Source organism: Panulirus ornatus, chromosome 58 (genome assembly GCF_036320965.1).
Source record: "Panulirus ornatus isolate Po-2019 chromosome 58, ASM3632096v1, whole genome shotgun sequence".
Taxonomy (NCBI): Eukaryota; Metazoa; Arthropoda; class Malacostraca; order Decapoda; family Palinuridae; genus Panulirus; species Panulirus ornatus.
Genome location: NC_092281.1, coordinates 281,037 through 303,957, shown reverse-complemented (window position 1 = coordinate 303,957; position 22,921 = coordinate 281,037). Strand labels below are relative to the sequence as shown.

Sequence of the window (22,921 nt, the reverse complement as noted above, 5' to 3'; positions counted from 1 at the left end):
GGTCAATCTTTCCTCACTCATTCTCTCCATGTGCCCAAACCATTTCAAAACACCCTCTTCTGCTCTCTCAACCACGCTCTTTTTATTTCCACACATCTCTCTTACCCTTACGTTACTTACTCGATCAAACCACCTCACACCACACATTGTCCTCAAACATCTCATTTCCAGCACATCCATCCTCCTGCGCACAACTCTATCCATAGCCCACGCCTCGCAACCATACAACATTGTTGGAACCACTATTCCTTCAAACATACCCATTTTTGCTTTCCGAGATAATGTTCTCGACTTCCACACATTTTTCAAGGCTCCCAAAATTTTCGCCCCCTCCCCCACCCTATGATCCACTTCCGCTTCCATGGTTCCATCCGCTGACAGATCCACTCCCAGATATCTAAAACACTTCACTTCCTCCAGTTTTTCTCCATTCAAACTCACCTCCCAATTGACTTGACCCTCAACCCTACTGTACCTAATAACATGCAGGAGGGTGAAAGGAGGGCAAGGAATAGAGTGAATTGGAGCGATGTGGTATACAGGGTTTGACGTGCTGTCAGTGGATTGAATCAAGGCATGTGAAGCGTCTGGGGTAAACCATGGAAAGCTGTGTAGGTATGTATATTTGCGTGTGTGGACGTGTGTATGTACATGTGTATGGGGGGGGGGGGGGGTTGGGCCATTTCTTTCGTCTGTTTCCTTGCGCTACCTCGCAAACGCGGGAGACAGCGACAAAGTATAAAAAAAAAAAAAAAAAAAAAAATCTCTGATGCCCATTTCCTTTGGGAAGTCCTTCACGGAGGTGGCTATGGCAAAAGACTTCATAATTGATGAACTCCCATGCCATCTATAAGCTTTAGTACTTCACCCTTATCAGGCCACTGGCAGAGGGCAACGCTAGTACAGTGTTTTCAGGAGCTCCTACTTATAGTTCCTAACAACTGCCTAATGTGGCTACCTAACTTTTCTCTCTAATTTTCTAACCCATTATTTCTACCTAATGCTTTCGGCTAATGTTTCAACCTACTACTACTACTACCTAATGTTTCTATGTACCTGTCCAATGTTCTTTTCTAGTACTACTACTTCTACTACCACTACTATCTATTGCTTCAACTATTTTGCCAAAATGCAAGACTAGTGCATATGATCACCACAGAAAAATCTAGAGTTGCAAAGAAAAAAAAAAGATGTTCATATGCAGAAACTTATCTTCATCATATGCTTATGGTTAGAATAAGAATGCATACAAAACTCTTGTGGGTTTGCAGTAAGTGACACAAAAAAAAATCTAATACCACATTTTTCTAACAAAATCATTAAAGTGTATTTAACTGAAAATACTACAGCTACTACTTTCTTGCAAAGCTAACATTTAATGGTTCCGTTGTGATTAGTTAAGATCATGCGAGACTTGATAGAACAGTTTTTTCTAATGAATGTACAAGGATTTGTAACCTCCACCAATACAGGAATGCTCAACACACTGTTATTTCAAAGGATGAGGTACTTAAAAGTTTGCAATCCATTAATATGGCAAGGCTGCAGGCCAACATAATTAATGGACACATTTTGAAGCTGTGTAAAGAAGCACTGACATCTATTTTACAGAAGATCTTTCAACAATCTCTGGGTAACATTCATTTAACACCACTAAGGAAAATATCCAAACCAATACTGATACCTAAGAAATCTTCACCTATTCATAAAAATGATTATCAGCATGTAGCTCTAACTTTTATTATGATAAAATGCTTAGAGAAAATTGTGAAAAACGTACTTTGCCAACAGGTCAAAGATTTTACCGATCACTTTCAGTTTGCTTATATGCAAAATCAATGTGTAGAGGATGCAAATCCATCCTTTACTGATTACATACCTGAGCATACGGACAAATCTAATACTACCAATGAAAAAACATTTTGAAAAGATACATTTTTGTAGATTTTTCTAACGATTATTTACCAAGTGACATCCTACTATGTCTCTTCATTGTATATCAAATAACTTATATTTCTTTCTCGTATCTCCCCCTGATGATGTGATTATTACACAAAAGTGCACTTGGGAACTAATCGTGTTTTATTTTCCCCATTCAGTCTCATAACAATGCAAAAACAATATAAATTCGGACAATTCTCTGGATTAATGCTTTCCTTACAGGAAGGCTACAATATCTTCAATTTCTTAATGAAAAATCGGATCTTAAAATTACAAATACAGGTGCACCACAAGGCCATGTGCCGTCACCTTTATTGTTCATCCTATATACTAGTGATTATCGTTGTCATACTGACAACTATCAGCTTTTCAACTATGTAGATGATACTGCTCTCATGAGTCAATGAACAAATGATGATGTGCACTGAGCAGAAGTACAAAATCTTAAGCTATGGTGTAATCAAAATTACCTTGAACTCAATGATCAAAAAAAGAAATGGCTGTAAATCATAGTACCTTACCAGTCGTTCAGGCATCTTTATATATTAGTGGCAAACTTGTAGAATCTACAAAGGAATATATATATCTTGGTACAATAATTGATAACTATTTTCAATAAAAATGTGGAGGCACTGTACAAAAAATTCTAGAATGCATTTTGTTAGGAAGATTAGCAACTTTAAAACATACACTAAGATTATGGATTTATTTTATACATCTATCATACAGTTGGTAATCTCATTTTCAGTCACATGTTGGTATAGAAACTAATTCAGATTAAAAAATTGACCAAGGTTACCAAGAAATGTATTAAACTAAGGGTCCAGAATACCAGTACACTATTAGAAATATACAAAAAATGTATGCTACAAAGATATAAAAGTAATTCATTATGACTAAAATCATCCACTGATTAAATACAAATTGTTACCCTTAGGAAGATAAGATCAACCAAATGTAGGATGGCTAGGTATCAAAAACCTTTTATACCTGCAATCATGATAAATAATGGGTAAATTAGTTTAACTGATACTCCTGGCTGCTCAAGGTTAGGAAATTCAGTTAAAGTGATTTGTATGTTGTATTTATATTCATTGTACATAATCACCGTTTCCTGTATCAGAGAGGTAGCACCAGGAAACAGACGAAAAATGGCCCATCCACTCACATGCACATATATATATTTCTTTCTTCCAAACATATACATATACATATACATGTATGACTCATGGTGAGGTGCCTGAGGATTGGCGGAATGCTTGCATAGTGCCATTGTACAAAGGCAAAGGGGATAAGAGTGAGTGCTCAAATTACAGAGGTATAAGTTTGTTGAGTATTCCTGGTAAATTATATGGGAGGGTATTGATTGAGAGGGTGAAGGCATGTACAGAGCATCAGATTGGGGAAGAGCAGTGTGGTTTGAGAAGTGGTAGAGGATGTGTGGATCAGGTGTTTGCTTTGAAGAATGTATGTGAGAAATACTTAGAAAAGCAAATGGATTTCTATGTAGCATTTATGGATCTGGAGAAGTCATATGATAGAGTTGATAGAGATGCTCTGTGGAAGGTATTAAGAATATATGGTGTGGGAGGCAAGTTGTTAGAAGCAGTGAAAAGTTTTTATCGAGGATGTAAGGCATGTGTACGTGTAGGAAGAGAGGAAAGTGATTGGTTCTCAGTGAATGTAGGTTTGCGGCAGGGGTGTGTGATGTCTCCATGGCTGTTTAATTTGTTTACAGATGGGGTTGTTAGGGAGGTGTTTGGAAAGAGGGGCAAGTATGAAGTCTGTTGTGGATGAGAGAGCTTGGGAAGTGAGTCAGTTGTCGTTCGCTGATGATACAGCGCTGGTGGCTGATTCATGTGAGAAACTGCAGAAGCTGGTGACTGAGTTTGGTAAAGTGTGTGAAAGAAGAACGTTAAGAGTAAATGTGAATAAGAGCAAGGTTAATAGGTACAGTAGGGTTGAGGGTCAAGTCAATTGGGAGGTAAGTTTGAATGGAGAAAAACTGGAGGAAGTAAAGTGTTTTAGATATCTGGGAGTGGATCTGGCAGCGGATGGAACCATGGAAGCGGAAGTGAATCATAGGGTGGGGGAGGGGGCGAAAATCCTGGGAGCCTTGAAGAATGTGTGGAAGTCGAGAACATTATCTCGGAAAGCAAAAATGGGTATGTTTGAAGGAATAGTGGTTCCAACAATGTTGTATGGTTGCGAGGCGTGGGCTATGGATAGAGTTGTGCGCAGGAGGATGGATGTGCTGGAAATGAGATGTTTGAGGACAGTATGTGGTGTGAGGTGGTTTGATCGAGTAAGTAATGTAAGGGTAAGAGAGATGTGTGGAAATAAAAAGAGCGTGGTTGAGAGAGCAGAAGAGGGTGTTTTGAAATGGTTTGGGCACACGGAGAGACTGAGTGAGGAAAGATTGACCAAGAGGATATATGTGTTGGAGGTGGAGGGAACGAGGAGAAGTGGGAGACCAAATTGGAGGTGGAAAGATGGAGTGAAAAAGATTTTGTGTGATCGGGGCCTGAACATGCAGGAGGGTGAAAGGCGGGCAAGGAATAGAGTGAATTGGATCGATGTGGTATACCGGGGTTGACGGTATCAACTCTATCATATGCCTTCTCCAGATCCATAAATGCTACATACAAATCCATTTGCTTTTCTAAGTATTTCTCACATACATTCTTCAAAGCAAACACCTGATCCACACATCCTCTACCACTTCTGAAACCACACTGCTCTTCCCCAATCTGATGCTCTGTACATGCCTTCACCCTCTCAATCAATACCCTCCCATATAATTTACCAGGAATACTCAACAAACTTATACCTCTGTAATTTGAGCACTCACTCTTATCCCCTTTGCCTTTGTACAATGGCACTATGCACGCATTCCGCCAATCCGCAAATATATATACCTATACATTGATATGTATAGATATATATATTTGCGTGTGTGGGCATGTGTGTGTGTACATTGTGTATGGGGGTGGGTTGTGCCATTTCTTTCCTCTGTTTCCTTGCGCTACCTCGCAAACGCGGGAGACAGCAACAAAGCAAAATAATAATAATAATAATAGTGGTGATGTGAGAAGGAGATGGAGTGAGTATTTTGAAGGTTTGTTGAATGTGTTTGATGATAGAGTGGCAGATATAGGGTGTTTTGGTCGAGGTGGTGTGCAAAGTGAGAGGGTTAGGGAAAATGATTTGGTAAACAGAGAAGAGGTAGTGAAAGCTTTGCGGAAGATGAAAGCCGGCAAGGCAGCAGGTTTGGATGGTATTGCAGTGGAATTTATTATAAAAGGGGGTGACTGTATTGTTGACTGGTTGGTAAGGTTATTTAATGTATGTATGACTCGTGGTGAGGTGCCTGAGGATTGGCGGAATGCGTGCATAGTGCCATTGTACAAAGGCAAAGGGGATAAGAGTGAATGCTCAAATTACAGAGGTATAAGTTTGTTGAGTATTCCTGGTAAATTATATGGGAGGGTATTGATTGAGAGGGTGAAGGCATGTACAGAGCATCAGATTGGGGAAGAGCAGTGTGGTTTCAGAAGTGGTAGAGGATGTGTGGATCAGGTGTTTGCTTTGAAGAATGTATGTGAGAAATACTTAGAAAAGCAAATGGATTTGTATGTAGCATTTATGGATCTGGAGAAGGCATATGATAGAGTTGATAGAGATGCTCTGTGGAAGGTATTAAGAATATATGGCGTGGGAGGAAAGTTGTTAGAAGCAGTGAAAAGTTTTTATCGAGGATGTAAGGCATGTGTACGTGTAGGAAGAGAGGAAAGTGATTGGTTCTCAGTGAATGTAGGTTTGCGGCAGGGGTGTGTGATGTCTCCATGGTTGTTTAATTTGTTTATGGATGGGGTTGTTAGGGAGGTGAATGCAAGAGTTTTGGAAAGAGGGGCAAGTATGAAGTCTGTTGGGGATGAGAGAGCTTGGGAAGTGAGTCAGTTGTTGTTCGCTGATGATACAGCACTGGTGGCTGATTCATGTGAGAAACTGCAGAAGCTGGTGACTGAGTTTGGTAAAGTGTGTGGAAGAAGAAAGTTAAGAGTAAATGTGAATAAGAGCAAGGTTATTAGGTACAGTAGGGTTGAGGGTCAAGTCAATTGGGAGGCGAGTTTGAATGGAGAAAAACTGGAGGAAGTGAAGTGTTTTAGATATCTGGGAGTGGATCTGGCAGCGGATGGAACCATGGAAGCGGAAGTGGATCATAGGGTGGGGGAGGGGGCGAAAATTCTGGGAGCCTTGAAGAATGTGTGGAAGTCGAGAACATTATCTCGGAAAGCAAAAATGGGTATGTTTGAAGGAATAGTGGTTCCAACAATGTTGTATGGTTGCGAGGCGTGGGCTATGGATAGAGTTGTGCGCAGGAGGATGGATGTGCTGGAAATGAGATGTTTGAGGACAATGTGTGGTGTGAGGTGGTTTGATCGAGTGAGTAATGTAAGGGTAAGAGAGATGTGTGGAAATAAAAAGAGTGTGGTTGAGAGAGCAGAAGAGGGTGTTTTGAAGTGGTTTGGGCACATGGAGAGGATGAGTGAGGAAAGATTGACCAAGAGGATATATGTGTCGGAGGTGGAGGGAGCAAGGAGAAGAGGGAGACCAAATTGGAGGTGGAAAGATGGAGTGAAAAAGATTTTGTGTGATCGGGGCCTGAACATGCAGGAGGGTGAAAGGAGGGCAAGGAATAGAGTGAATTGGAGCGATGTGGTATACCGGGGTTGACGTGCTGTCAGTAGATTGAATCAAGGCATGTGAAGCGTCTGGGGTAAACCATGGAAAGCTGTGTAGGTATGTATATTTGCGTGTGTGGACGTATGTATATACATGTGTATGGGGGGGGGGGGGGTTGGGCCATTTCTTTCGTCTGTTTCCTTGCGCTACCTCGCAAACGCGGGAGACAGCGACAAAGTATAAAAAAAAAAAAAAAAACATATATATATATATATATTGATTGAGAGGGTGAAGGCATGTACAGAGCATCAGATTGGGGAAGAGCAGTGTGGTTTCAGAAGTGGTAGAGGATGTGTGGATCAGGTGTTTGCTTTGAAGAATGTATGTGAGAAATACTTAGAAAAGCAAATGGATTTGTATGTAGCATTTATGGATCTGGAGAAGGCATATGATAGAGTTGATAGAGATGCTCTGTGGAAGGTATTAAGAATATATGGCGTGGGAGGAAAGTTGTTAGAAGCAGTGAAAAGTTTTTATCGAGGATGTAAGGCATGTGTACGTGTAGGAAGAGAGGAAAGTGATTGGTTCTCAGTGAATGTAGGTTTGCGGCAGGGGTGTGTGATGTCTCCATGGTTGTTTAATTTGTTTATGGATGGGGTTGTTAGGGAGGTGAATGCAAGAGTTTTGGAAAGAGGGGCAAGTATGAAGTCTGTTGGGGATGAGAGAGCTTGGGAAGTGAGTCAGTTGTTGTTCGCTGATGATACAGCGCTGGTGGCTGATTCATGTGAGAAACTGCAGAAGCTGGTGACTGAGTTTGGTAAAGTGTGTGGAAGAAGAAAGTTAAGAGTAAATGTGAATAAGAGCAAGGTTATTAGGTACAGTAGGGTTGAGGGTCAAGTCAATTGGGAGGTGAGTTTGAATGGAGAAAAACTGGAGGAAGTGAAGTGTTTTAGATATCTGGGAGTGGATCTGGCAGCGGATGGAACCATGGAAGCGGAAGTGGATCATAGGGTGGGGGAGGGGGCGAAAATTCTGGGAGCCTTGAAGAATGTGTGGAAGTCGAGAACATTATCTCGGAAAGCAAAAATGGGTATGTTTGAAGGAATAGTGGTTCCAACAATGTTGTATGGTTGCGAGGCGTGGGCTATGGATAGAGTTGTGCGCAGGAGGATGGATGTGCTGGAAATGAGATGTTTGAGGACAATGTGTGGTGTGAGGTGGTTTGATCGAGTGAGTAATGTAAGGGTAAGAGAGATGTGTGGAAATAAAAAGAGTGTGGTTGAGAGAGCAGAAGAGGGTGTTTTGAAGTGGTTTGGGCACATGGAGAGGATGAGTGAGGAAAGATTGACCAAGAGGATATATGTGTCGGAGGTGGAGGGAGCAAGGAGAAGAGGGAGACCAAATTGGAGGTGGAAAGATGGAGTGAAAAAGATTTTGTGTGATCGGGGCCTGAACATGCAGGAGGGTGAAAGGAGGGCAAGGAATAGAGTGAATTGGAGCGATGTGGTATACCGGGGTTGACGTGCTGTCAGTAGATTGAATCAAGGCATGTGAAGCGTCTGGGGTAAACCATGGAAAGCTGTGTAGGTATGTATATTTGCGTGTGTGGACGTATGTATATACATGTGTATGGGGGGGGGGGGGTTGGGCCATTTCTTTCGTCTGTTTCCTTGCGCTACCTCGCAAACGCGGGAGACAGCGACAAAGTATAAAAAAAAAAAAAAAAAACATACATATATATATATATATATTGATTGAGAGGGTGAAGGCATGTACTGAGCATCAGATTGGGGAAGAGTAGTGTGGTTTCAGAAGTGGTAGAGGATGTGTGGATCAGGTGTTTGCTTTGAAGAATGTATGTGAGAAATACTTAGAAAAGCAAATGGATTTGTATGTAGCATTTATGGATCTGGAGAAGGCATATGATAGAGTTGATAGAGATGCTCTGTGGAAGGTATTAAGAGTATATGGTGTGGGAGGCAAGTTGTTAGAAGCAGTGAAAAGTTTTTATCGAGGATGTAAGGCATGTGTACGTGTAGGAAGAGAGGAAAGTGATTAGTTCTCAATGAATGTAGGTTTGCAGTAGGGGTGTGTGATGTCTCCATGGTTGTTTAATTTGTTTATGGATGGGGTTGTTAGGGAGGTGAATGCAAGAGTTTTGGAAAGAGGGGCAAGTATGAAGTCTGTTGGGGATGAGAGAGCTTGGGAAGTGAGTCAGTTGTTGTTCGCTGATGATACAGCGCTGGTGGCTGATTCATGTGAGAAACTGCAGAAGCTGGTGACTGAGTTTGGTAAAGTGTGTGAAAGAAGAACGTTAAGAGTAAATGTGAATAAGAGCAAGGTTATTAGGTACAGTAGGGTTGAGGGTCAAGTCAATTGGGAGGTAAGTTTGAATGGAGAAAAACTGGAGGAAGTAAAGTGTTTTAGATATCTGGGAATGGATCTGGCAGCGGATGGAACCATGGAAGCGGAAGTGGATCATAGGGTGGAGGAGGGGGCGAAAATTCTGGGAGCCTTGAAGAATGTGTGGAAGTCGAGAACATTATCTCGGAAAGCAAAAATGGGTATGTTTGAAGGAATAGTGGTTCCAACAATGTTGTATGGTTGCGAGGCGTGGGCTATGGATAGAGTTGTGCGCAGGAGGATGGATGTGCTGGAAATGAGATGTTTGAGGACAATGTGTGGTGTGAGGTGGTTTGATCGAGTAAGTAACGTAAGGGTAAGAGAGATGTGTGGAAATAAAAAGAGCGTGGTTGAGAGAGCAGAAGAGGGTGTTTTGAAATGGTTTGGGCACATGGAGAGAATGAGTGAGGAAAGATTGACCAAGAGGATATATGTGTCAGAGGTGGAGGGAACAAGGAGAAGTGGGAGACCAAATTGGAGGTGGAAAGATGGAGTGAAAAAGATTTTGTGTGATCGGGGCTTGAACATGCAGGAGGGTGAAAGGAGGGCAAGGAATAGAGTGAATTGGATCGATGTGGTATACCGGGGTTGACGTGCTGTCAGTGGATTGAATCAGGGCATGTGAAGCGTCTGGGGTAAACCATGGAAAGCTGTATAGGTATGTATATTTGCATGTGTGGATGTATGTATATACATGTGTATGGGGGTGGGTTGGGCCATTTCTTTCGTCGGTTTCCTTGCGCTACCTCGCAAACGCGGGAGACAGCGACAAAGCAAAAAAAAAAAAATTTTCCAAAAGAAGGAACAGAGGGGGCCAGGTGAGGATATTCCAAAAAAGGCCCAGTCCTCTGTTCTTAACGCTACCTCGCTAACGCAGGAAATGGCGAATAGTTTAAAAGAAAAGAAAATAAATATATATATATATATATATATATATATATATATATATATATATATATATATATATATATATATATATATTTTTTTTTTTTTTTTTCATACTATTCGCCATTTCCCGCATTAGCGAGGCAGCATTGAGAACAGAGGACTGGGCCCTAGAGGGAATATCCTCACCTGGGCCCCTTCTCTGTTCCCTCTTTTGGAAAATTAAAAAAAAAAGTGAGAGGGGAGGATTTCCAGCCCCCTGCTCCCTCCCCTTTTAGTCGCCTTCTACGACACGCAGGGAATACGTGGGAAGTATTCTTTCTCCCCTATCCCCAGGGATAATATATATATATATATTTTTTTTTTTTATACTTTGTCGCTGTCTCCCACATTTGCGAGGTAGCGCAAGGAAACAGACGAAAGAAATGGCCCAACCCACCCCCATACACATGTATATACATATGTCCACACACGCAAATATACATACCTACACAGCTTTCCATGGTTTACTCCAGACGCTTCACATGCCTTGATTCAATCCACTGCCAGCACGTCAACCCCGGTATACCACATCGCTCCAATTCACTCTATTCCTTGCCCTCCTTTCACCCTCCTGCATGTTCAGGCCCCGATCACACAAAATCTTTTTCACTCCATCTTTCCACCTCCAATTTGGTCTCCCTCTTCTCCTCGTTCCCTCCACCTCCGACACACATATTCTCTTGGTCAATCTTTCCTCACTCATTCTCTCCATGTGCCCAAACCATTTCAAAACACCCTCTTCTGCTCTCTCAACCACGCTCTTTTTATTTCCACACATCTCTCTTACCCTTACATTACTTACTCGATCAAACCACCTCACACCACATATTGTCCTCAAACATCTCATTTCCAGCACATCCACCCTCCTGTGCACAGCTCTATCCATAGCCCACGCCTCGCAACCATACAACATTGTTGGAACCACCATTCCTTCAAACATACCCATTTTTGCTTTCCGAGATAATGTTCTCGACTTCCACACATTCTTCAAGGCTCCCAGAATTTTCGCCCCCTCCCCCACCCTATGATTCACTTCCGCTTCCATGGTTCCATCCGCTGCCAGATCCACTCCCAGATATCTAAAACACTTTACTTCCTCCAGTTTTTCTCCATTCAAACTTACCTCCCAATTGACTTGACCCTCAACCCTACCGTACCTAATAACCTTGCTCTTATTCACATTTACTCTTAACGTTCTTCTTTCACACACTTTACCAAACTCAGTCACCAGCTTCTGCAGTTTCTCACATGAATCAGCCACCAGCGCTGTATCATCAGCGAACAACAACTGACTCACTTCCCAAGCTCTCTCATCCCCAACAGACTGCATATTTGCCCCTCTTTCCAAAACTCTTGCATTCACCTCCCTAACAATCCCATCCATAAACAAATTAAACAACCATGGAGACATCACACACCCCTGCCGCAAACCTACATTCACTAAGAACCAATCACTTTCCTCTCTTCCTACACGTACACATGCCTTACATCCTCGATAAAAACTTCTCACTGCTTCTAACAACTTGCCTCCCACACCATATATTCTCTATCATCTCTATTATATGCCTTCTCCAGATCCAGAAATGCTACATACAAATCCATTTGTTTTTCTGAGTATTTCTCACATACATTCTTCAAAGCAAACACCTGATCCACACATCCTCTACCACTTCTCAAACCACACTGCTCTTCCCCAATCTGATGCTCTGTACATGCCTTCACCCTCTCAATCAATACCCTCCCATATAATTTACCAGGAATACTCAACAAACTTATACCTCTGTAATTTGAGCACTCACTCTTATCCCCTTTGCCTTTGTACAATGGCACTATGCAAGCATTCCACCAATCCTCAGGCACCTCATCATGAGTCATACATACATTAAATAACCTTACCAACCAGTCAACAATACAGTCACCCCCTTTTTTAATAAATTTCACTGCAATACCATCCAAACCTGCTGCCTCGCCGGCTTTCATCTTCCGTAAAGCTTTTCCTACCTCTTCTCTATTTACCAAATCATTTTCCCTAACCCTCTCATTTTGCACACCACCTCGACCAAAACACCCTATATCTGCCACTCTATTATCAAACACATTCAAGAAACCTTCAAAATACTCACTCCATCTCCTTCTCACATCACCACTACTTGTTATCACCTCCCCATTAGCCCCCTTCACTGAAGTTCCCATTTGCTCCCTTGTCTTATGCACTTTATTTACCTCCTTCCAAAACATCTTTTTATTCTCCCTGAAATTTAATGATACTCTCTCACCCCAACTCTCATTTGCCCTCTTTTTCACCTCTTGCACCTTTCTCTTGACCTCCTGCCTCTTTCTTTTATACCTCTCCCACTCATTTGCATTTTTTTCCCTGCAAAAACGTCCAAATGCCTCTCTCTTCTCTTTCACTAATAATCTTACTTCTTCATCCCACCACTCACTACCTTTTCTAATCTGCCCACCTCCCACGCTTCTCATGCCACAAGCATCTTTTGCACAAGCCATCACTGCTTCCCTAAATACATCCCATTCCTCCCCCACTCCCCTTACCTCCTTTGTTCTCACCTTTTTCCATTCTGTACTCAGTCTCTCCTGGTACTTCCTCACACAAGTCTCTTTCCCAAGCTCATTTACTCTCACCACTCTCTTCACCCCAACATTCTCTCTTCTTTTCTGAAAACCCCCAGAAATCTTCACCTTTGCCTCCACAAGATAATAATCAGACATCCCTCCAGTTGCACCTCTCAGCACATAGATTTATATGGTAATGATCAGTAGATCATTACCATATAAATCTTATATGGTAATGATCTACAATGTTTTTTTAGACATACGAAATTTCTTAACTGTCAAAGAAAAATCCACAAAACAAATTAATCACATGACAAATAAAGTATTTTGATGTGATACCTTAGTATTTGCTTTGCACCTTCATAGCTAATAGGCTGAGATGGAATCTTGGGTAATCGAGCTTCCTCTTCTGAGATATGAAAGGCACTCTCTGAAACAAAATAAAATAAAAAGCATAGGTTCTCCTGAAAACTTGTCCTAATACTTTGCAGATAAACTAGTTTTTCTCTTCAAAGGAAGCATTCATGTATATCATTGTTAAGATCCAGTAAATTTACATTAGTGGCAACGTATATTTTGGTGCATTCCAGTGGACCTATATGTAATTTCACCTTCAAAAATTCTTCTATAAAATTGCAAAATCATAAGAACCTGTGGAAAAAAATTTAGTTTTCCACCATCCCAGAGGCCTGATCAATTATCAGTCTAGCTATGATCTTTATTTCATTGCAGTTTCCTACTTTTTGAAAACAAGATTTCAAAAAAAGCCCATCAAGTTTTAAATACACACAAAGTTTTAAATATACACAAACAATCCATTTACTTACCAGAATGACATTCTGGTCCAGGTAGTGATACCAGATTTACTTCAAGATTTTGCAAAGCAACAGCCCATTAAGCTCCTCATGTGCAACTTTGGAGGGGAGAGGAATGTGAAGGACCCCCCCTAAACAGTATAAGTACTAGATATTCAGTTTGAGAGTGCCACATTTGGCAAGTTTATAAAGGGGTTTGGGTCAGTGACTCCATATCTTTCATTTCTTTTATTTTTCTCCTTTTAAGGAGACCCAATTTGTAAGAGGGAGTTGTATTATGAGGTAAACAAGTAATTACCTATTTGCACTTTAGGTGGAGGGAGTTTTACCCTCTATGGCCACATTTCTTGCACACATTCTACTATCACAGAACCTCTTAAATCTACATAAACTAAGAATTAGCCATGTCCTCAGTCAATCTGCTCCATTCATCCACCAAGCATCCAATAAAAGTATCAATTTACATCCTTATGAACATGTTTTTTGATTCAATGTTATGAACTTTGGATGCCTTATCCCTTCATCTCGAAGAAATTACTACTGGCCGCATCATGTCTTGAAAGAACAAGGGTTGTGATCAGGTCACTTAGTCTTCTCTCTTCCAAGGTGGGTAAATCTAAAGCCTCCATCCTTTCCCTACAGCTTATCCCTTTTAATTTTGGTACATCTGTGATGCTATCCTCTGGATTTCTGCAAGAGTTCTTTTTGCTTCTTTACATGGAGAGCAAACCTGAGAAGCACATTCCAGTTTTTGACCTAATGTAAGGAATAAATAGCTTGCTATGCATTTCCTTATCTATATGCTTGAAAGCTATTCTGATATTTGCCACAGGATAGTGTCTCCATCATTGTTCTAATTTGACACTCAAGAGACTGGTTATGGATGATGCCGATTCCCAAGTCCTTCTCAGATGGAATCCCCGTTTTTTTCTTGCGAAGTAATGTCTCATCCTCATTACTTTACGTCTGATTGAGCTGAAATTTAGTAACCAAGTTCTAAACTAACTTTTCAAGTCTGTTCAGGTCCCTTGTAAGCTGATAAAATCCTTCCCAATTTTCACTTCCTTAATGACCTGTGCATTGTCTGTAAGCATATTCAGATAGGACTCCATACCCTCAGGCAGGTCATTCACATGAATTATGAAGAGTACTGGTCCCAGTACCATCACAACCTATTTGGAAAAGGTTCCTTTAACATACATATTTTGATCCCTCTCCCTGAAATAATCTATCATAGGAATTTCCCCCTTCTTCCTGCTTTGTGATCCAGCTTCTTAATCAGCCTCCAAAGTGGTACAGTGTCAAATGCTGTCTAGCAATACAGATACAGATATTCCACCCAACTTTCCTTTTTGTTCAAGACTGAGCTCAATCTCTCACAAACCCTAAGTGGTTTGTTATTCATGACCATTCCTTAAAATCATGCTGTCTCTCGGGTAATTTCTCTTCCAAAGAAGGTTGCAGCTGGTAGGTAGCCACCAACTTGGGTATCAGGAGAGTTAATGATGGTAGTGTAGTGAGCCAGCTCTTCAGTGGTTGTCAAGTTGCACTCCTCTACCCCAAGTAGCTGGTGTCTCTTTCTGCCTTACCAGCATGTGGACTGCTAGCATTGTCCACAAACACACAATCTCTCCTTGTTAAACTTAACACTTCACCCACACAATTCATTCTTTGTAACTAGATTTTTCTGCAGTGAGCACTATGTGCTAGCCCTGCCTATTGGCAAATGGTAAGAACAATAGACAGTAGTAATAGGTCGGAACATTTAGGTGGTAGCATTAGGTAGAAATAGCAAGTAATAACATTTAGGTGGGAGCATTAGGCACAAGTAGTAGGTTGGAACATTAGGTACTAACAGTCAGCAAGAAAATTAGTCATAAGCCTTTGGAAACAATGCAATAAAGCTGCCCTCTACCAGTAGCCTTTTATGGGCAAGGCACTAAAAGGCTAAGAAGCAGCACGAGTTCACCAGTTATGGAGACATATGCCATGGCCGAATCCTTGAGGAACTTCCTGAAAGGAACCAAATTCAGAGGAATAAATAGACAGGCATAGACAGAAAGTCATCCACTTTCTAATAATCTTTTCCAGAACCTTAAACACAACACTTGTGAAAAAAGTTTATAGTTCAATGCCTGTTCCTGGTCTCCTTTCTTACTGTAATATAGGGAAGACATTTATCCTTTTCCATTCCCTTGGCATTATGCCCCTCTCCAGCAATACCTTGAACAGTAGTAATTCAAGTGCTTTACCTAGCATATCTGCACACATCTTTAGCACCAATGATAAAATTTCATTGGGATCATGAACCCTGTATGGGTAATTCTTTTAGTATCATTAACACCTTTTCTCAATGCTTATTAACATCTTTTCTCAATGTTTACAAAACCTTCTCCCTCCTCTATCTTGCAATTACTGGGGTTGTAATACTGTCTTCTACAAAGAAAATACTTTTGAACATTTTTATCAGTTCCTCAATATCCTCACATCATCCTCTACCATTATGCCCTCTGAATCCTCAGCCTTATTAGCTGCTTCTCAACTGATTTCTGATGAATTTATGGAAAGGTCTTGGATTTTCACCCGTCTTGTCCACAATGTTCTTAACGTTTCTTTGTTTCTCTTGTCTTGCTATACTCATCATTGTGTGCTCTCTTCCAATCTACCTTACAAATGCAAAGTGGTTAGAGTGCCATCTATTATCTTCAATGCACACCCCAAAGCTCCTCTGCTTTGTAATATCTTAATCAATCCATTCTCCCCTCTTTCTTATGGTTTCTTCCGTATTAGAGGCTTGAGGTATCGGTCTCAACTTCTTCATTATGCCCTGGTTCTTTACAACTGAATTCTATTTCCCAATCTATATCACCATTAGAAACTGAGATTTGTGTAGTTTCTATGATTTCATCTATCTGCTGTATCACCTCTCCACTTTTCATGCCCTCTTTTACCATATATTCAAACTTTTGAGCAGTACATGGTCATTTCTTACAACTGATGTATTGTATATGTTCTCAATACCCATGCTTGTACAAGATAAGAACCTAGTTATGATAGTGTACCAGTCCCTCTCATCTTAGCATCCTTCATGACATGCTGGTAAAGGAAATCTTCCAGCATAAAAACAAAAAACTTGCCTCCAAGACTCTCCATCACCATGAGAATCCAAATTCCCCCAATCTCTCTCTATAACTGAAATCCCTTATTTTCAGTACTTCATCATCTCTTAAAAGTGAGCATTTTCATGCTTCATGTACTATCCTGATAATTCCTTCTTCTATCTATATCTCTGATGACTGTTCTAACCCGAAACTCAATTAAATGGGTGTCCAAGGTAATAGTCTCTCCATAACTAGTGAACTTCAGTACATGTTTCTAGCCTTTAGAGACTCACCCTTAACAGGCAACTGGCAGAAGACAACTCTAGCACAGTGTTTGCAGAGGCTCCTACCTAATGTTCCTACTGCCTACAACTACCTAATGCTCCTGCCTAATATACATACCTACAACTTCAATCTAATGCTCCTATCTATATATTCCTGCATAACACATTTATCTGTTGCTCCTACTATTTTGCCAAAAGCAGGGCTAGCAAATAGTGCTCACTGCAGGAAAACCTAGAGTTATGAAGAATGAGCTGTGAGAGTTGTGTTAAATGTTATGAATGGCAAGGAGATATTGTATGTATGTGAACAGAATGCTAATAGTCCATTTGTGGGTGAAGCAGAAGGAAATGCCAACTACCTGGGTCAGAGGAGTGCAACTTGAGTACCACATAAGTGCTGGCTCACTATGCAGCTCGTCAATAACCCTCCTAATACCCAGGCAGGTAGTACTCATAATATACCTCCCTGATCAGTGGCTGCCTACCACCTACCAGTTCCTTCTTACTGTATATTCATTCTGGTTCACTGCAATTCTTTTGTGGATTATATAATAATCACACCATGTGCCCTTCTTCCCTACAGTTACTATTCCCATTATGTATTATCTGTACGGGTCAATTTCCACTATTTCTAGAACATTCAGGTCCTCTTTTATTAAGAGGATTAATCCTTTCCCTTCTTTACCATATCCTCTTTTTCTTGCTATCATATACCCCTCTGAGCAGAAATGGCAAGAGTTTATCTCCTTGGCAAGCTCAATTTCCACAACTCCAATCACATCAAAAGCACTTTCCTTTATAAAATCCTTGAATTCCAGTTCTTTACCATTAACTCTTAATCCACCAACTTTGAATGCATAACTTTCAGTCTGATGTTACCATCTCCTAACAATCCAGCCCTCAAGTTCTAACACGACTGCTCTAACATTTTGCCACCTGTGGCAACTCTCTTTTGACTGAAGTCTGTTTTTCTCCATTTTTCCTAGGATATGTCAAGATTTATCATACAAACATCCTTTTGAATTCCACTATGCCTGTAAGATTCTCAGATTTTGTATACTTTCTGGATTGACGTTTCCAAGTCAAATGTAACCATAACTGGTTGCCCACTTAACACCTTTGTTATAACCTCCAATTCTTCTTTCCTTTATCAAGGAAATTGCTTCTGGCCATTTCATGCTCTTCTGCAGTCTCTTACTACATGTTTTCCCCTATTTACTCCCTCTTCTTCTTTAACTGCAGCATGATATAAGCCAAAAGTAATAGGCAATTCATATATCAACCTACTACTTTACTAATCTTTCCAATTTTGGAGCCTCCCAACCTGCAGTTACATCCATGGTAGTGTCAACCTCAGTGTGTCCAACTTTCTATACATTCTGTCTTTTGGTTAGTAAACACTCGTCCTGTATTCTCTGCATTTTTCTTGACCTTCCACCAACTAACCCATATGCTTCCTTGACGGCTTGATTTATATATTATCTATATTATACTTTGTCGCTGTCTCCCGCATTAGCAAGGTAGTGCAAGGAAACAGATGAAAGAATGGCCCAACCCACCCACATACACATGTATATACATACACGTCCACACACACACATATACATGCCTATACATTTCAACGTATACGTATATATACATAAATACACAGACATATATACACATGTAAATAATTCATACTTGCTGCCTTTATTCATTCCCATCGCCACCCCGCCACACATGAAATGACACCCTCCTCCCCCCGCACACGCATCAGGAAAAGACAACAAAGGTCACATTCATTCACACTCATTCTCTAGCTGTCATGTATAATGCACCAAAACCACAGCTCCCTTTCCACATCCAGGCCCCACAAAACTTTCCATGGTTTACCCCAGACACTCAACATGCCCTGGTTCAATCCACTGACAGCACATCGACCCCGGTATTCCACATCGTTCCAATTCACTCTATTCCTTCACGCCTTTCACCCTCCTGCATGTTCAGGCCCCGATCGTTCAAAATCTTTTTCAATCCATCCTTCCACCTCCAATTTGGTCTCCCACTTCTCGTTCCCTCCACCTTTGACACATATATCCTCTTTGTCAATCTTTCCTCACTCATTCTCTCCATGTGACCAAACCATTTCAACACACCCTCTTCTGCTCTCTCAACCACAGTTGATTCACAACAGTGCATATTCTTTTGACCATTTCCTTCAATTTTCTGTGTACACTCTCCCAAGAAAATATAGGCCCTGGGACCTGAAGCTTATAATAATCTCAGTCAGCCAGTTGTAGATTATTAGAAACTTCAGGCCAAGGGGGGCCCTGATACTTTTTTGGGAGAGTGTACCTCCATGTGTTACCCAAGGTCTATGTTCCTCTCCCTCACTATTCATGCTCTGTTTGCTTCCAACTCCGCTGCTTCTTCAGAGAACAAATTGGATCATCACAAAATGGGTCATCAGTGAAAAGGGCAAATGAAGTGGTTGACAAGTAGAGATAAGGTAAGGAGGAGATGAAGTTAAGTATTTCAACCAATTGATAAATGTCTGACGAGACGAAAGATAATGGATTTTAGGGTTGGGGAGGTATGCACAGTGAATCATGGAAAATGGTTTCATGGAAAGAGAAAAGGCAGTGAAAGCCTGTGCAAGATGAAATGTAGCAAGGCAGCTGAAGTGAATGGTACTGCAATGGATCTTCTTAGAGGGTGGCCAATGCAGATTGGTTAGATAGGATTTTCGACGGATGTATGGATCATGGTGAGGTGCCTGAGGATTGTCGGAATGCATGTATTGTGCCTTTGTATAAAGGCAACGAAAATCAAGGGGAATGTTCAAACTGCAGATGTATAATTCTGTTGAGTGCACCTTTTATGTTGTATGGGAAAGTGGAAATTAAGAGAAAGTCATGTACAGAACATCAGAATGGAGATGAACAATGTGGTTTCTAGAGTGGGAGAATGTGTGTGGACCACCTATTGTTTTAAAGAAAGTGTGCAGAAAATGTGGCCTTTATGGATCTGGAGAAAGCATATGACAGAGTCGACAGAGATGCCTTGGGTAAATTTTTATGAATAAATGGTGTGGAAGGAAAGTTACTTGAAGCAGAAAAGTTTTTTCACGAGTGTATGGCATGTGTGCTTGTAGGAAGAGTGGAGGGTGAGTGGCTCCATGTGGAGACAGGTCTGCAGCAGGGGTGTGCTGTCTCCATGGCTGCTTAATTTGTTTAATGATGGGGTGTGAAAGAGGTAAATTCAAAGGTCTTTGAGAAGGGCAAGTTTTCAGTCTTTAGGGAGTAAGGGTTCCTTGGAAGAGTGTCGGATGTATACCGATAACACAGCAATAGAGGCAAATTCTAGCAAGAAACTGCAGAAGTTGGAGACAGTTTGGGCCTATGCAAAAAAAAAGGAAGGAAGTTGAGAGTTTATTATATTGCATAAAAGCAAGGTAAAGGGATGGGTTAGTTGAAGCAAGAGTTTGAATGGAGAAAATGTGGAAGAAGTGATGTGTTCTAGATACCTGGGTGTGGACATGGTAGTGAATGCATTTAAGAGAGTCCTGGGATGGCTGAATGGGCAAAGTTCTTGAAACATTGGGGAATGTATGGAAAATAGTCGTTGTCTGGGGAGGCAAAAATGGGTATGCTTTATGGTACAGCAGTCCTAATGTTACTGTATGAATGCAAGGCATTGGCCATAGATGAGGATGAATGAAGGAGGGAGGATGTCTTTCAACTGAAATGTCAGACAATCTTATGGTGTGCAAGGCGGTTTTAAATAATAAAAGGTTTATTGTGAGGTTGAGAGAGCCTTAGAGTAGCTGTTAAAATGGTTCAAGCATACAGAGAGTAAGGGTCGAGACTGATAAAGAGGATAAGTATCAGAAGTGAAGGGTACAAGGAAAATGGGGAGACCACATTAAAGACAGAAGGATGGAATCAAAATAATTCTGAGTGGTCAGGGCCTGAAGATGCAGAGGGGTGAAAAGTGTGAATGGGATAGAGTGAACTGGGGTCGTATGGTATAGAATGGAATAACATTCTGCCAATGGACAGAACTAGGGCATATGAGGCAGCACAAAGGAAATAACATAAAGGTCTGTGGGGCCTGGTTGTGGATAGGAAGCTGTGGTTTCAGTGCATTGTACACACACTCACATATTCTTTTATCATCAAACTTGATTGGCGTTTCCCACATCAGTGAGGTAGTGCCAGGAAACAGATGAATAGCCCATCCACTCATATACACATATATGTACATAACTGCCCACATATGCACATATACATACACATACATTACATACATACACATGTACATATTCATATGTGCTTGCCTTCATCCATTCCTGTCTTTATCCCACCCCACAGGTAAACAGCATCGCTATCCCCTGCTTCAGTGAGGCAGTGCCAGGAATACAGACAAAAGGGTCACATTCATTCACATTCAGTCTCTATCTGTCATGTGTAATGCACCAAAACCACAGCTCCCTATCCACATTCATGCCCCACAGATCGTTCCATGGCTTACCCCAGACGCTTCACATACCCTGGTTCAGTCCTTTTGAATCTCAACCCTGGTATACCATATTGTTCCAATTTACTCTATTCCTCGCATGCCTCTCACCCTCCAGCATGTATAGGCCCCAATCGCTCAAAATCTTTTTCACTCTATTCTTCCAGCTCCAATTTGGTCTCCCAGTTCTCTTTGTTCCCTCCACCTCTGACACATATATCCTCTCTGTCAATCTTTCCTCACTCATTTTCTCCATGTGTTCAAACCATTTCAACACACCCTCTTATTCTCCCTCAACCACACTCTTTTTATTTCCACACATCTCTCTTACCCTTTCAATACTTAAACCACCTCTCACCACATATTGTCTTCAAACATTTCCAACACATCCAGAGAAATGAACTAAATGTAAACCTGGAGCAAAGCTTGATCACTACAATAGCCTCTACTGGCCAGAATGGCAAAAGTCATCAGTGAACATCAACCCCACATTCCATATTGAGTTGTAAATAATTTTCAAACATTTTTGTTAGTCTTTTTCTTTTAGTATACAGAATTATAATCTATTGTCCAGCACTCAAATTATGCAAATTTTTCATAATTTGCATTGTCCTTCCAAATACAGAGTTTAATCTGTCATGAGAGTACTTGATGGTAGAAGGTAACAGGAGGAACAATAAAACAAAAAAGCTTGGACAACTGATACAAGGATACTTTATACATTCATTCTTTTTTTTTTTATTTTGCTTTGTCGCTGTCTCCTGCATTTGCAAGGTAGCGCAAGGAAACAGACGAAAGAAATGGCCCAACCCACCCCATACACATGTATATACATACATGTCCACACACGCAAATATACATACCTATACATCTCAATGTACACATATATATACACACACAGACACATACATATATACCCATGCACACAATTTACAGTGTCTGCCTTTATTCATTCCCATCGCCACCTCGCCACACATGGAATACCATCCCCCTCCCCCCTCATGTGTGCGAGGTAGCGCTAGGAAAAGACAACAAAGGCCCCATTCGTTCACACTCAGTCTCTAGCTGTCATGCAATAATGCCCGAAACCACAGCTCCCTTTCCACATCCAGGCCCCACACAGCTTTCCATGGTTTACCCCAGATGCTTCACATACCCTGATTCAATCCACTGACAGCACGTCAACCCCGGTATACCACATCGATCCAATTCACTCTATTCCTTGCCCGCCTTTCACCCTCCTGCATGTTCAGGCCCCGATCACTCAAAATCTTTTTCACTCCATCTTTCCACCTCCAATTTGGTCTCCCACTTCTCCTCGTTCCCTCCACCTCTCCGACACATATATCCTCTTGGTCAATCTTTCCTCACTCATTCTCTCCATGTGCCCAAACCATTTCAAAACACCCTCTTCTGCTCTCTCAACCACGCTCTTTTTACTTCCACACATCTCTCTTACCCTTACATTACTTACTCGATCAAACCACCTCACACCACACATTGTCCTCAAACATATATTTTTTTTTTTTTTTTTTTTTTATACTTTGTCGCTGTCTCCGGCTTGCGAGGTAGCGCAAGGAAACAGACGAAAGAAATGGACCCCCCCCCCCCATACACATGTACATACACACGTCCACATACGCAAATATACATACCTACACAGCTTTCCATGGTTTACCCCAGACGCTTCACA

General features: G+C 41.2%; 1 protein-coding gene across 3 annotated transcripts in view; it reads right to left on the bottom strand.

The window, feature by feature from the left end:
* LOC139766822 (N-acetylated-alpha-linked acidic dipeptidase 2-like) overlaps positions 1-22,921 on the bottom strand; it is a 140,232-nt gene that overhangs the window by 67,743 nt on the left and 49,568 nt on the right. For all 3 annotated transcript variants that reach the window (XM_071695747.1, XM_071695748.1, XM_071695746.1), the window contains exon 7: positions 12,871-12,961. In XM_071695747.1, coding sequence (XP_071551848.1) covers positions 12,871-12,961 — 91 coding nt within the window. The remainder of the gene's footprint in view (positions 1-12,870; positions 12,962-22,921) is intronic.